General features: G+C 32.9%; 1 protein-coding gene across 1 annotated transcript in view; it reads right to left on the reverse strand.

Annotated features, from left to right (window-relative positions):
- LOC106478101 (ras-related protein Rap-1b-like) overlaps window positions 1-14,246 on the reverse strand; it is a 48,865-nt gene extending 34,619 nt beyond the window's left edge. The window contains exon 1 of the mRNA XM_022381639.1: window positions 13,841-14,246. Coding sequence (XP_022237347.1) covers window positions 13,841-13,982 — 142 coding nt within the window. The 5' untranslated portion in view covers window positions 13,983-14,246. The remainder of the gene's footprint in view (window positions 1-13,840) is intronic.
- Between the last annotated feature and the right edge of the window lie 487 nt (window positions 14,247-14,733).

Consider the following 14,733-nt stretch of genomic DNA (forward strand, 5'->3'; position numbering starts at 1 on the left):
ATATATACAGCACCACACTTATACTAGGTGTAACGAATTTGTTTTTATATATATTTATTTTAATATTAACGTTTGCTTAGATTAAGTTCATATTTAAAAACATGCATAGCTTATAATGTTAGATATGTATTGTGAAACTCCCACCTATTCTCCAACATTGTAGAAGATTCTCGAGAGTAAGAATCAACAATATGTGTGTGTACGTAAATGACTGTGTTAGCGCCAGTATTGTTATGTAAAACTGAAATTTCTAGAAAGCCTCTATACGTCTATAAATATAACCGACGCGCAAAAAGAGAGTATCTATTATTAGTTCGCTATAGTCAGTGTGCTATAAACTTCGGAAGCTATAACTGTGATTGTTATAACGCTTACCAATCGGACAACTTCAGATATTTGACCAGGAACCTTTACAAAGTTCGAACATTACAAATCGTTTAACTTCAGTGGATTCTCATCAGACATAAGTATTTTTACGAAAACATTATATAAATTGATCATGGAAAACTCAACGTGTGTGCCCGATAAATAACGAAGGACAAAGCTAGTTAGCTTCCTGTTAAGTGAAATATACCTACGTCAACTCGTAATCAACTCGCTCATCGTGAACCCTCGATAATATATCGAAGTTCCAGATTAAAAGGAAGACTTTATATTGCTTGTAAGTTTATGAAACTTTTGTTTATAAATCATTGCTTGTAATAACTATTTGTAATAATTGTTATTGTAAATTGTACTGTTGTGTGTATATTAAAACGTATTTGTGTTAAAAAGAAAACTGTGAGTAGCAATCTTGTTAGCAAATATCATAAACTGATTATATAACGGCATATCTTTAAATATTAAATCCAAAGTACAATTTACCTACTAAATTCAAATTTATCAGTTAACTCAATTCCAGGCTATTTGAAATTCTAATACGTAACATAGGAGAAAACACAACTTTCAACATTAGACAGTCCTTTACATGTACCTCTGAACGTATCATTTGCTGTATAATCTGCAAAAATAACAAAAAACAAATGCAATAGTTTATACATTGGACAAAGAGGCCACCGACTGGGTGATCTAGCACGAGAACATCTAAACCATATTAAACTGCAGAACCAAGATTCACCTATAGGCAAACATTTCACCATCAACAACCACACAGTTGATAACTTTTCGATTCTAGGACTTATTAGTGCTCCAACAGACATTCACAAAAGAGAACGACTGGAACGGAGATTAATCTACAATAGGAAAAACCCTACAACCATCTGGTTTAAATGGACGCTATTTTTTTCCTATAGATTCTTATGTTTTCCATATTTTGTTTGAATTTCAATCTGTTTTATGTTTTCTTGAATTGTAATATTTATGTATAAGATGTAGTTTTGCTGAGAAATTTCACGATCAACGTTAAAAAATGTTAAATTCTGAGCATGCTCCTTTTATTGTAAACTGTACAATCTGACGAATAGCGCTAGCTCGAAACGTCATCCTCTCAAAAAAAAACCTTGGCGATTGTTTAACCTACTCTTAAATTTTGTTATATATTCTAATGGGGCTGCTTTTATTCCAGTGAAAATAGCCGTTGATGTATAGTTGTAGCTTGTTAGACCTTGTTAACTTCAAAACCTTGTTTATTATGCTATTGCCAAGAAATATGCTCAACTTCATCACAATAGCATTTTGGACCGAAAGTTTCTTTTTTCATGATCATAACCTAGATTTTGTGGATACTATGTCCTTTAGCTTTAACTTGTTTAGCAACCTCGATATATCAGAAGGCTCTGCGGCAAATTTATACAGAGATAAGGTTTACCGTAACGGCATTACACTGTCGAACCGTCGATATTTCGTCGTATACCAAATACTTCTATGTAGGTCACACATATACAGGAGACACAAACAATGGGTAATTGCAAATACATGGTCAGTTTATCATAATGTTCGTTATTACAAAATATACTACCGAAAAGCGAATAACTTGTATGATTCATTAGTGTTTTGTATTCTCTTCAAACAGAACTGTATGTCTTGTCTTATGCGAACATAAGTTCATCAATATATGAGTGTGGAATATTCTTCCAAGTAGTTGGTATTAAGCCACACAATTCAACCAAATTTGATAATTGTTTGATCTTCTTGTTATCTTATAAGCCACTAAACTTCATATTGAGACCTTGTGCACCCCAAAACATGGCTTGGAGTATTCCATCGGCTTTTTTTTTCCACCCAAGATATCGTTTCACCACACTTTCACCTGCAATCTTGATCTCACTGTCTTGCTGAAAGATACATCCCCGGCCTAAAAAGTGCTGTTCCTGACGAAATGACATGATGAATAAGAACATGTTTGTACCTGTCAACAGTCAGGGTGGCCTCGATTTTATGTTGACCTTTAACATCACAGGCTGCAATGCAACCCACACCTATATATATATATTGAACCCTCATATTTCGTATTTATCTTCACTATGATATCGTCTGCCTCTTTGTCGTTCAACAAAATGTTGTTGATTTATGCCTAACTGATTGTATTTCGATTCATCTTTAGTGACTAACCTTCTTCAGTTTTATTCATCTCATTGTTTAAAGGCTGGTGTCCATTTGAGCCTTTTGGTTATTTCTCCTAAGCAGTAGCAGCCTTTATACATCTGCTGAGGCCATTTCATTCTAAGTTGCATCTTACTGGTAGGAAGGTAACATTCTCACCTGTATTTACAACTAACTCATTAACAAGATCTCTGCAGGGTTGTCGTGTTTGTTTGTGGTATTCGCGCTGACCTTCCCAAATTCTGAACTCATAGAGTACAGGGAAGGCGCAAATCAACAGCACTTACCGCATACTCTTCGGATAATCTTATCTCACTAAATAGTGCGCCACCATTATACTGTTTCCATAGCCTCAAAGTGCGGAGTACGATTTTCTTTTATGTGTGAGTGATAACAGAATAGGAAAGATGGATTTGTAGGTCCATAGTTTGGCACGCTAACCTATGGACCACGCTCAGCCTAGTTGGCGTATATCACGTAAATAGCATATCCTAGGTCACATTTTTGAATAATTTGGACTTTCTACCTTGACTCTTTCTATTATCAACAGTTTAAATACAACACGTAATATAACATTAAATTTTGCCTCAAACTGTCATATGGAGCCCAAATTTTGATTTGTACAATTTTTCATAAGGGTATTTTTGACCTCAGAGTCATGAGTTCTTTCACCACACTGCTGCTAGGACTAGTATGACTGACTGCTTATACTTTCGAAAGTAGTGCTGTAAATATGTAATTTCCATATAAAACACATTTACTTTGTGTTTTTCGTCAGATTATTTTAACATCTCACAGATATAAACGTACTTGAACTTCTTCATCGGCTTAACTGGTAGACGATGCTTTATAACGTTGAAAAAGAGAAACATCAATAACATTATAATATTATATGGTTCACTTTCTAAAATTTCTAACCTACTTTTCAGTAAACTAAGGTTTTCTTAGTGCATGTTATCAACACTTGATTGTACTTTGGTGAAGTTAATTATCATATAAACGAAATGGTGTCGCGTAAAATACGGAAGTCAGGGGTGATGTATTTAGCACCTAATAATCATGGAAACTGAGGCCATCTCACTATTCGTTAGTAAAAGAGTAGCCCAACTAGCTGCCTTCCCTCTAGTCTTACACTGCTAAATTATGGACTGTTAGCGGAGACAGCTCTCGTGTAGTCCTCGAGATTCAAAACAAACGATCATCTTGGTTTTACAATAGTTGCACTTACTTTTACAAACTTTATCTAGTCTTGTAAACTTTACGATTTTCAAACTTTGTAATATACTAGCGCATAGCCCGTCAAAAATGACGGGTCAAGTACTACCACCCCACCCCATAGTATACCCTATCCCCACATTTCATTATTGACTGAAATAAATAAATTTTGCGGAATCAAGCTTGACCAACAAAGTGGCAAAAATTGCAGTCAAGGCATTCCAGTCAAACGTCGGTAAATTCCTTTATGAGCCAATCAAAATTAAGATCATTCATGTAATGAATTCGTGGCGTATTCATAGAATAATTATTAATAAAATTCAGTTAGAATAACAACTAATATATAAAAAATCCAGTGCGTTTTGGTGACACTACGTTCCAACAATGGCTTTTATACCATGTTGCTTAGCAACAAAGTATAACTTAGTATTGTTGTTAGTTTATGTACTGAAAGTATAATTTATTATTATTGTTTCATTCCAACAATGTATAAAGTATTATTATTGTTGTTTCGTGCAAACTCGAGAAATAGAACATTACAAGCAGTTTTATAATTTATTCTAATATCAAACAGCTGTGTATATTAACCCTGATAAAGCTGCAAAAGCGAAACGTTGGTTAAAATAAATATAAAAAAATACTTTTATATATATCTTGAGTATAAAGGTCGTTGTTTTCTAAACTTGTTTATAAAAATATGTAAATCCCTCCAGTGTGCACTACAAATTTTGAAAGACTACAAGTATAAAATGAAATGTGCAGACAACAAAACTGAAAAAATATTTGTTGATTTATTAATTTAGATTCTCCGTTGATTAAAGAGGTTTGTTTTTATTAGAAACGTGGGTGATGTAATAAAACATATCTTAATTCAGAAACGATTTAAGTTTAAAATTGAATCGATATATTCCCTTTCATGATAAATTTTATGCACTTGGCTCTAGGCTTGGTGATCCCATACTACGTCTTTACTTTAGGCTTATTATACCAATACTCACTACACTTACAAGGTTTTACGGCATCCCACACTAAAATTCGTAATGGGAAACAGTAATCGAACTATTCCACTGGATAAATGCATTTTGGCTTTTATGACTCCTCCTTTTTCAAGAAATTTCAAAAGCATTTATTTAACTTAACAAAGCTTAGACTTGCCTGTCTTTACAATATTTACACGTGTCTCGTTTCGCAAGGTATACATTTGTGTGATCTTAACAAATTTATTTCTGTCTAACCTCACGTAATCTGATGTTCAATTAACCAAACGGAGCTACTGTGTTTTTTTTTGTTCTTTTTTTTTTTTGCTCAGAATGGCAGTAATAGGAGTAATATTAAGAAATTCCATACAAATACCAAATACAAAATTTTAATGTCTCGTGAAGCATCAGTATCCTGAAACGCTGGATCATGGTTTATATTACACATTTCATTATAATTTCCTGCAGCTTGTGATGAAAGATGGATCTTATACCGTGATTGAAAGTTAATTAACACGTGCTATTCGACAAGACTGCGTTGGTACTATGCCAACCACCCACCTTCAAGCACAAAGAGAAAAGAAAAATTTAATCACGGTATGAATATGGGACACTTCTTCTCATATCATCTATATGAAAATGTTGAAGTAAAGATAATGAAAGGAAATTCCTAAAAAATACAATATAATATACATGTTAGTATCTAATAACTACATATTAAGTTTTTGATATAAAAATCCAAAAGCTGAAGATAACTCTTACAAAAAGTAATAAATTTATAGTAGAGAACAAATACATTGTTGTCTAATGCTTAACTTACACATGCATGTTTGTCTAATGCTCATTTTACACATAAATTGTTGCCTAATGGTCTTCTTTTACATAATGGTTGTCTAATGCTCATCTTGTACATACATAGTTGTCTAATGCTCGTCTTACACGTACATGGTTGTATAATGCTCGTCTTGGATTTGCATTAGAGTTTTAAAAAATCGTTATTAGAATTTATTTATAGAATTTATTATAAATGTATTAACAATTATTTCCATAATTTCCATTGGATATCCATTTATCTCTACAAAACAATTTTTACTTTGTATACATTTCCTAATGTATACTTTTCTGGCTATTTCAAATTCCTTTAGTATTACTTGAATGAGTTTTTGGAATAGCCAAAAGGTTTAGAGAGTAATCCAACAGATTGCAAAGTAAATTAGGTGAATCAAATGATGCCCTTATAACTGCTTTGAAAGTTAATAAACTCAGAACACCCTAAATATTTTACTAATGTACATACAGAGGTATATCCTTTTAGACATAATATAACAGCTTTCAACTTTCATAATTATGGTTTAGCTAAGTTTCTAGCGTTATCTATTTCTCCATACATTTCGAAAGCTTTTTATATTATATGAAAATTTTGAGAATTATTTGATGAATCTGAAGTGTTTTACTCCCAATCCTTACACGATTGCTTTGATGTTTGCTCCCTGTTCACACATATTTCAGTTTTACAACCAATTGATATTGCTTTGGACTATATAAAAATGATGACATACCTAGATGTCCTCCCTTCATTGTGCAGTTTTACATAAATAACTGTCTGTGAGCCACTGAATTTCGTAAATTTGAAAAAGACACCAGTTAACATAAACTAAAATGTTAACTACGTTTTGTCCATCACACGTTTTACAAACTTTGTGCTAATATAATCGATCCTATTTTATCATGTTTTGCATAAACATGAATTTCTATCCACTTTGAATATTCCAAAAATATCATTATTTTCTACAAGAAATAGAGACCATTCTTCTAGTAAAGTAGGCGTTCCAACCTATTGCCGTCAGTTAAACAATATCTAATATATGACGCATCATACAGTAGAAAGTATACAGACATGAGTCAATTACGACAGGTATAGGAATTAAAATATCATAAAATAATTAGTGGTGATATGAATTTATATATCCATATTTTCTTTTATGGAATTGTTTATTTCACAGGTTACTGATATTTTCGGTTGTATCTTGGCTGGTCAAATTGGATTGATTTAAGGCATACTCATTAGTAACACGCTCGCTGCCGCGTAATAAATTAAGTATAAAAAATTATACATTTAGGAGGTTCCAAGGAGAAGTCACAGTGTCCAGAACTCATATACTACAAGAGAAATTTGGCTTTGAAATATAATTTTCTGTGATCCACCGGTGTGTCACGCGGTCCATAATCAAAAGTCGGTTGTGACCCACCGGTGGAGGCACATTGCAGCGAACATGTTTTTATATATTACGTAAATAACGATCCTAAAAATATAATTTATCTGAAAGAAAGCTATAAAAGAGTGATTTTAACAACTGCTATTCTCATACAGAATTTTTGTCTGAATGTTATAAAAACTTTTGAAGTTCTCACAAGTTACATGACTATAACCCCTAAAAAATCTAATTTGATTTTCTGTATATTTTTATAGCATAAGATGTTTATCTGAGGAACTTTGGTATTCAGCGAAAGGCCTTGTCAGCTTTGGTCGAAAGCGCACAAAATTTCATTTGAAATACTGTCCATGCAAGCTTGTTACAGGAAAAATGCATTGAGGCAAAAGTAAATGGTAGCAATATGAGGATTATGTTTCATCAGAGATCTTTAAAGTGTGGAAAACGTTGTAATGGCTCATGTGATACGAGTTGTTAAGAAAGGTTTACTTCATTTAGGTATTCATTAATTGGTATATACAGAATTTTCAGTCTCTTTCAAAATGCTAAACGATCCCATAGCAAGAATATAAATAAAGAAAAGCAGCGCCTTCTTAACAATATTATTGTTGTAGTATATGCACACAGAAAACAATATAATTTTAACAATATTGTTGTAGTATTAACTACAGACGGTAATTTCCTGTTAAAGGTATTGTTACCTGTCCAGTGAAAATCTAACAATAAGAGTTCTCTTTTTAGAAACAAATACACGTTTCAATTTAATTTACCGTGCTTACACTTCTACAAATAAATTGTTATATTTTAGAATTAGCTGGAATACCCGTCGGAAGTTATATAAATTCATGAGTTATGAAAGGTTATCTTAGGGCATGAAAAGTTGCTTCCCGTATATATAATTGTAAAAAAAATGCAAACACGGCCACAAAAACTGCAAAATGCAAAACTGAAAATTTGTATGTATCTCCCCATAGACACAATGAACCTTCTTACCAAATTTGGTGAAGATCCATCCACATGAGGTGAGGTAATGATACAAAAATGCAAAAACGCCCATAAAAACCGCAAAACGCAAAATGCAAAACTGAACATTTGTATGTACCCCTGCATGGACTTAATAAACCTCCATACCAATTTTAGTGAAGATCCATCCACAACCCTGTGAAGTAATTACATGGACATACAACAGGCAATATTATTATATTTATATAGAACCACCAATTTATATTCAAAACTGTGTAACGTTTAGTGAATGAACATATTTCAGTGGCATTACTTTTTGCCATGAAAAAAAAAAAGATAAAATACTAATAAGAATGTTACAGCTGCTAGATGTTAAACACCATCAGACAATTTTCTTGCTCAGGTACATAATATTTAAACAGACGTTTCTTGCCCACAGTGGCACAGCGGTATGTCTACGGATTTACAACGTTAGAAACCGGGTTTCGATACCCGTGGTGGGCAGAGCACAGATAGCCCATTGTGTATCTTTTTGCTTAACTTCAAACAAACGTTTCTTAAGAAAAATTATTTTACCTTAAAGTTTCACTGCTGTTATAAAACCAACATTTGCAAAACTCATTTGCACGAATTAGATGTTACTTGTTTATGTTGAATTTTCCACAAAGTTACTCGAGAGCTATTTACACTAGCAGATCCTAATTTTGAAGTGAAAGATTACAGGAGAGGCAGTTAGTTAACAGCACCCACCGCCAACTCTTAACCTACTCTTTAGCAACGAATAGTGGAATTGATGTCACATTATAACGCCCTAATTCTGAAAGAGCATGCATGTTCGGTGATGGGTTGCGATCCTGAGACCCGTAGATTGCGAGTCGAAAACCCCAACCACTAGAAAAATTCCCGCATTTTCATATCCATACATAGCCTAGGGATTCACTTATCGAAGTGTGAATACGAGAGTACACGGTTCGCTTCCCGTTGCCACAGATTTGTGCTTATCACTCTGTGGGTGTTATTAGACAGTCAAACCCCATTATTATTTATAGTGGGCCAAGAGTCAGCGTTCCTCTGTTCTATCAGTTCAAAATCAGAGACAGCTATGAGCAGACTAATAGTCCTTTACAGACTGAATTTTTAATTGTTGGTGTTATTTTTCGAAGTAAATTAACAGATATGGCTTGTTTTGTTTTTTCAAACGTATAAATATTAGGCGTAAAATATTAAGACAGTAATTTTAACAGAAGAGAAAAATCCAACACTTTACCACAAAAATGAAAGAACTACATACAATACATGATATTAGATAAATATATTTATGCACAATAAACTGAAAAACAATCCTTATGAAACCGAATTCGAAAAAAACTTTTTTCCATTTTCAAATCATTAAATTGTTTGTTCTTTATTTAAACAATATGCACTTTACTGCTAATAAAAATACAACTACTCAGCTTAGAAACTTTATTATTATTACTATCTTATCGTTGGGATATAGATCATTTATCCAAACATCTCTTGTTTAAATACCAGAAAATTTTAATCCTCAGTTCCGTATTATAAACGGAAAAGTTTTGATGCTGCAAGTTGCGCTGTAAAATCGCATAAAGCTTTCAAGTCTACGAATTATGTTCATTGGCGCAAAAATAAGAATGAAAAAGAAAAGAAGGTAAAGTGAAAACCGTCACAGTGATTATATGAGGTAAAAATTGTTCATCAGAACCACATCATTCATCATTATATTTTTTTCATCGTTTTGATATAGATATATATATCTGTGTGTGTGTGTGTGAAAAATGAACACAAATTCCATTAGAGTAAAATTAATACATAATATTTCATGTTATCTTACTTCAGTTTACACAATTAATTGAATTTTAAAAGAAAGGTTAAGGAAACTTCTTCAACTTTCTAAGCGCTTCTTTCACTATCCTGATAATTGTTTCACGTACAACAAACACAGAGACATCATTACTTAACAAACTACAGAGTAATTATAAATTTACTCCATATTTAAATTGATTATATCTTTAAAACGACTTGCTATAGCGAAACTAAATTTCACCAAAAAACACGTTGAGAATCGTAACTTTTATTTTGTAAAATTTGAATATGGTGTGGTATCTTTCAAATGCTATCATAGAAACTAGCCAGTCATTCTCAAAAAGCACGTCAAGCATATCTCTAACTAGAGCTGTTGCAAACAACATTTGTTCTAAACAATGGTCATCGATCCTCGTTATATTCTATACATTGCCACTTATTTCATTCAAACTGCCAATCTCGTATTGTCGAGAGAGAGAGAGAGAGAGAGAAAGAAGAGAAATAAAAGTAATACTACTTTATGAGAAAAGCTATTTAGTATATTACGATTTTGAAACACTCTGTACTATGTCCAAACTTTCCAAATTAAACTTATGATTCTCGGTGATCCTTTGGTGATGTTGCTTTCCCTCTAGAACAATTAGTTTTTAAGAGATAGGTATTTCATATATTGGTTTTATCTATGATTACCCTGTATAATGCGGCATACGTTGCCATTATTAATACGTCAGCATAAAGTGGATTTACTAATTAAATGCTTTTATACGAACATAACAATGTATCTTGGTCAGTGTCGATAAACACTTGGAGTTATTGTGATGATGGTTTGATGGTTCAGTGCAGAGCTTCACAATGGAATATCCATGCTCTGCCAACCACGGGTTTAGAAACCCGAGTTTCAGCGTTGTAAGCCTACAAACTTGCCGCTAAGTCACCTGGGAGGATGGGGTGGGGGAAACTACTGAAACAAATAAATCAATATTTAAAAAATTTCCAAAACGATTCTCAGTACACGAAGAAGAAAGCGTTCATGTTATCGAATTTATTTTGTGTGTGGGATCACGACTTAGCTGATTTTCCAAATATTTCAATATTGCAGTACTTATTTGCCATACCATGACCTTAGATGGCCTAGCTTTTATCAACATCGATGTTGCTTTAACTGCACAGTGTGACTTATCTTTCAATTACTAGGCCATGAATTAAAGTTGTATTGGCTCCCCAGTGGTATAGCGGTATGTCTACGGTCTTACAACGCTAGAATCCGGGTTTCGATACCCGTGGTGAGCAGAGCACAGATAGCCCATTGTGTAGCGTTGTGCTTAATTACAAATAAACAAAGAATTTGCTCTAACTTGAAGCACCTTAAGATGTCTGTCATCCTAGGTTTAAGTGTAAACAAAACAAATACATGTTGTGGCGGTAGATAATTGTCTTACGCTAACCTGACGCTATTTTCCAAGATTCCTGATGGTAGACAGTTATTTTACACTAAACTTTAGTTACTTTGGACACTCTGTAATTGTAGAAATTCGTTGTGCACTGAACTGTTTCTACTTTGAAAACTCTGTAATAGTAGACAAGCCGTCTCTACCAAACTGTCACTACTTTGGAAACTCTATGATAGTAGACAATCCGTCTCTACTAAACTGCCGCTACTTTGGAAACTCTATGGTAGTAGACAATCCGTCTCTACCAAACTGTCACTACTTTGGAAACTCTATGATAGTAGACAATCCGTCTCTACTAAACTGCCATTACTTTGGAAACACTATAGTAGTAGACAAGCCGTCTCTACTAAACTGCCACTATTTTGGAAACTCTATGTTAGTAGACAATCCGTCTCTACTAAATCACCACTACTTTGGAAACTCTATGGTAGTAGACAAGCCGTCTCTACCAAACTGTCACTACTTTGGAAACTCTATGGTAGTAGACAATCCGTCTCTACTAAACTGCCGCTACTTTGGAAACTCTGTGATAGTAGACAATCCGTCTCTACTAAACTGCCGCTACTTTAGAAACTCTATGGTAGTAGACAATTCTTTTCTACTAAACTGCCGCTACTTTGGAAATATTTGTTGATGGGAAGCAGTAATCTATATTAAATATTCTATGTTAAGATACATTTGCCTAAAATTCTATATTCGCTAAACCAGAAGATTCCGTGATAGATAAAAGTCACTTTGGATTAATATTGTTGGGAATAATAATCGACTAAAGTAGAAACATTCACTAAGAAACAACGGATGTTAAATGTTTGGAAATATAACTCATATTCTGTAATGAAATGCAGCCATCCTATACTAACTGTAAAGAAGTAATATAGTAAACAGATCAATCAATGTTATATTCTTTAATTTAATTGTTGTTGTTTTTTGTAGAGACTCGTCCTTTCTACCATTTTTGTTTTTGAGATTTCATACTTTGTGTTTATTGTTGGCAATCTACCTACAGAAAGTATGATTAAAAATTGTCTAATATTAAGTACCACAAACTGGCAACATTCAGTATTATAAAATATTTGACTTGTCTTCAATTATCGTTATATTAGGAAATTCTAAATAGCGTATATTTGCCACCCACTAAAGTTTCGTCAAGTTGGAAAAATTGTGATTGCAAATAATGGTTTATACTACATCTGTTGCCGTCAAACAATATTATAATCATTCAGTGAAATAATAACCTTTACTCAAACGTTGCTTATTGAGAATCGATTTGATAGCATGTGTTCGTTGATGTCAATAATAGTTAGAGTTAAAATATTCTGTAATCGTAAATAAAGTCTGTGTGACAAACTAACGGTAAGATAAAAACAGCCTTGAAAGTACACAGTTATTCTGTTTTAAAGTGTGGGAAAATTCGAATTACTTAAAACAGCCATCCTATACACACACACACAAAATAAGTGATAAGAAGAAAAAAAGTGATAGTAGTCTGTCGTCTTCTTCTAAAGCGTCACTATGTTAGAAAACTCTCTGTGGTTAATCATTTGTCTCTCAGAAACCCTGGAAACATTTCATGATATAATACAGTTTGTTTCAATTAAAGCATAATCAGAAATACTGGAAACATTTCATGATATAATACAGTTTGTTTCAATTAAAGCACAATCAGAAATACTAGAAACATTTCATGATATAATACAGTTTGTTTCAATTAAAGCATAATCAGAAATACTGGAAACATTTCATGATATAATACAGTTTGTTTCAATTAAAGCACAATCAGAAATACTAGAAACATTTCATGATATAATACATTTTGATTCTATTAAAGCACAGTCAGAAATACTGGAAACATTTCTTGAAAGATTCAAATTGGCTGTAATAAAACACCCAACAAATACTAGAAATATTTCATGATATAATACAGTTTGTTTTTATTAAAACACAGCCAGAAATACTGGAAACATTTCATGAAAGATACAATTCGTCTATTATCGTTACATTAGGAAATGTTAAATAGCGTGTATTTGTCACCCACTACAGGTTCGTCAAATTGAAAATATAAAAGCTCCGCAAAAAATACTGGAAAAATTTCACGACACTATACAGTTTGCTTCTAATGAAGTTCTTCTAGAAATACGGAAAATATTTCATGATACTTATACATTTTGTCTCTATTAAAGCGCCGTGATATCGAAAACGTTCTGTTTTATAACACTGTAGTCCTACACTAATGTTTTAACTCTCTGACAGAATTTGACAACATAATACAGTTTCCCATAATAAAGTGTAGATTAATATTTGGAAGAATCGACAAAAAATCAAAAGTTATAACCAAATGTATTTTTATCCACATTCGAAATAGAACTGAAGGTAGACAGACAGTTAAAGGTTGATACTGGGAGGAAAATTAGTCTGTATAACAATAATAAAGATCGCTGGAAACTGATACATTAGCAATAGTTGAAAATTTAAAGAAGCCTTGATCAGAAATAGTACACTGAAGGTTGGGAGACGATGTAACAAATACATAATTTGATAATCCCTGAAAGTAACAGACAGATTAATATTGTAGTCAGGTAGAAAATAGCTATAATTCCATATACAGACGTTAAAGAAACAAACAGGGAAATACGAAACTTGAATAAAAATAGATTACCAGGCATTTGTATGGTATGTCGGTAGTAATCCTCCACTGTAGGTTTATAGGTGGATGAGAAGAAGCCCTCAAGGTACTGGACGACCAATGATGTCTTTCCCACTCCTCCGGCACCAAGGACCACAAGCTTATTTTCTCGCATGATTTAGTACACGAGGTTTGTCTGTCCATCAGATAATATCCACTCTTCGTAACTCAGGTAGCAACTGAATGCGTAATATATTTTAATATACTTGGTTATATTTACTTTGAAATATTATTTTCCTGAAATGCTTTAGCAATATTTCAAAGTTGACTTGACACACTTTTTGAAACCACTATATTTTTGCAGTATTAAGACTTTTTTTTCCTAAGGCTAGTTTCTTAAGTTTAAAAAAATATTCGATTGAGACGGACAGAACCTTTACATTTTCTTAAACTTTTGAAAATAATCGAGTAACATAAATATGTATTACTGACACTTCCCTTCTTGACTAAACTCCACGAAGCCCTATGTCAACTGATTGAACTGTCATTGAGGTGAAGGATAACAGTCTTCCACTCCGACGCTAGAGGGCGTTACTTTTGTTGCAATAACGTATTTTTTTTTTTATTATTAAGCAAAACTAAGAAGATAGAAACCGCAATAAGAATTTCTCTATTTGTATTTTTCAATAAAGTTTCTTTGGAAGTACAAAGTAGGCAATATTCGATTCAAAAGTACTATGTTTTATAAGACGTTAAAAAACCACTGATTCTACTCACTGTTCTCTCGAAAATGAAATCTCAGCTATAAAATTGAAAGCTGATGATTTCATCCACCTGCTTCTGCATGCTGTTCAGTCGGAGTTTCTACAATATTAAAGTAACGTTACTTTTAGTACTTCCCTCTCTCCTATAACCTCGAAGTAGAA

Source organism: Limulus polyphemus, unplaced genomic scaffold (genome assembly GCF_000517525.1).
Source record: "Limulus polyphemus unplaced genomic scaffold, Limulus_polyphemus-2.1.2 Scaffold180, whole genome shotgun sequence".
Taxonomy (NCBI): Eukaryota; Metazoa; Arthropoda; class Merostomata; order Xiphosura; family Limulidae; genus Limulus; species Limulus polyphemus.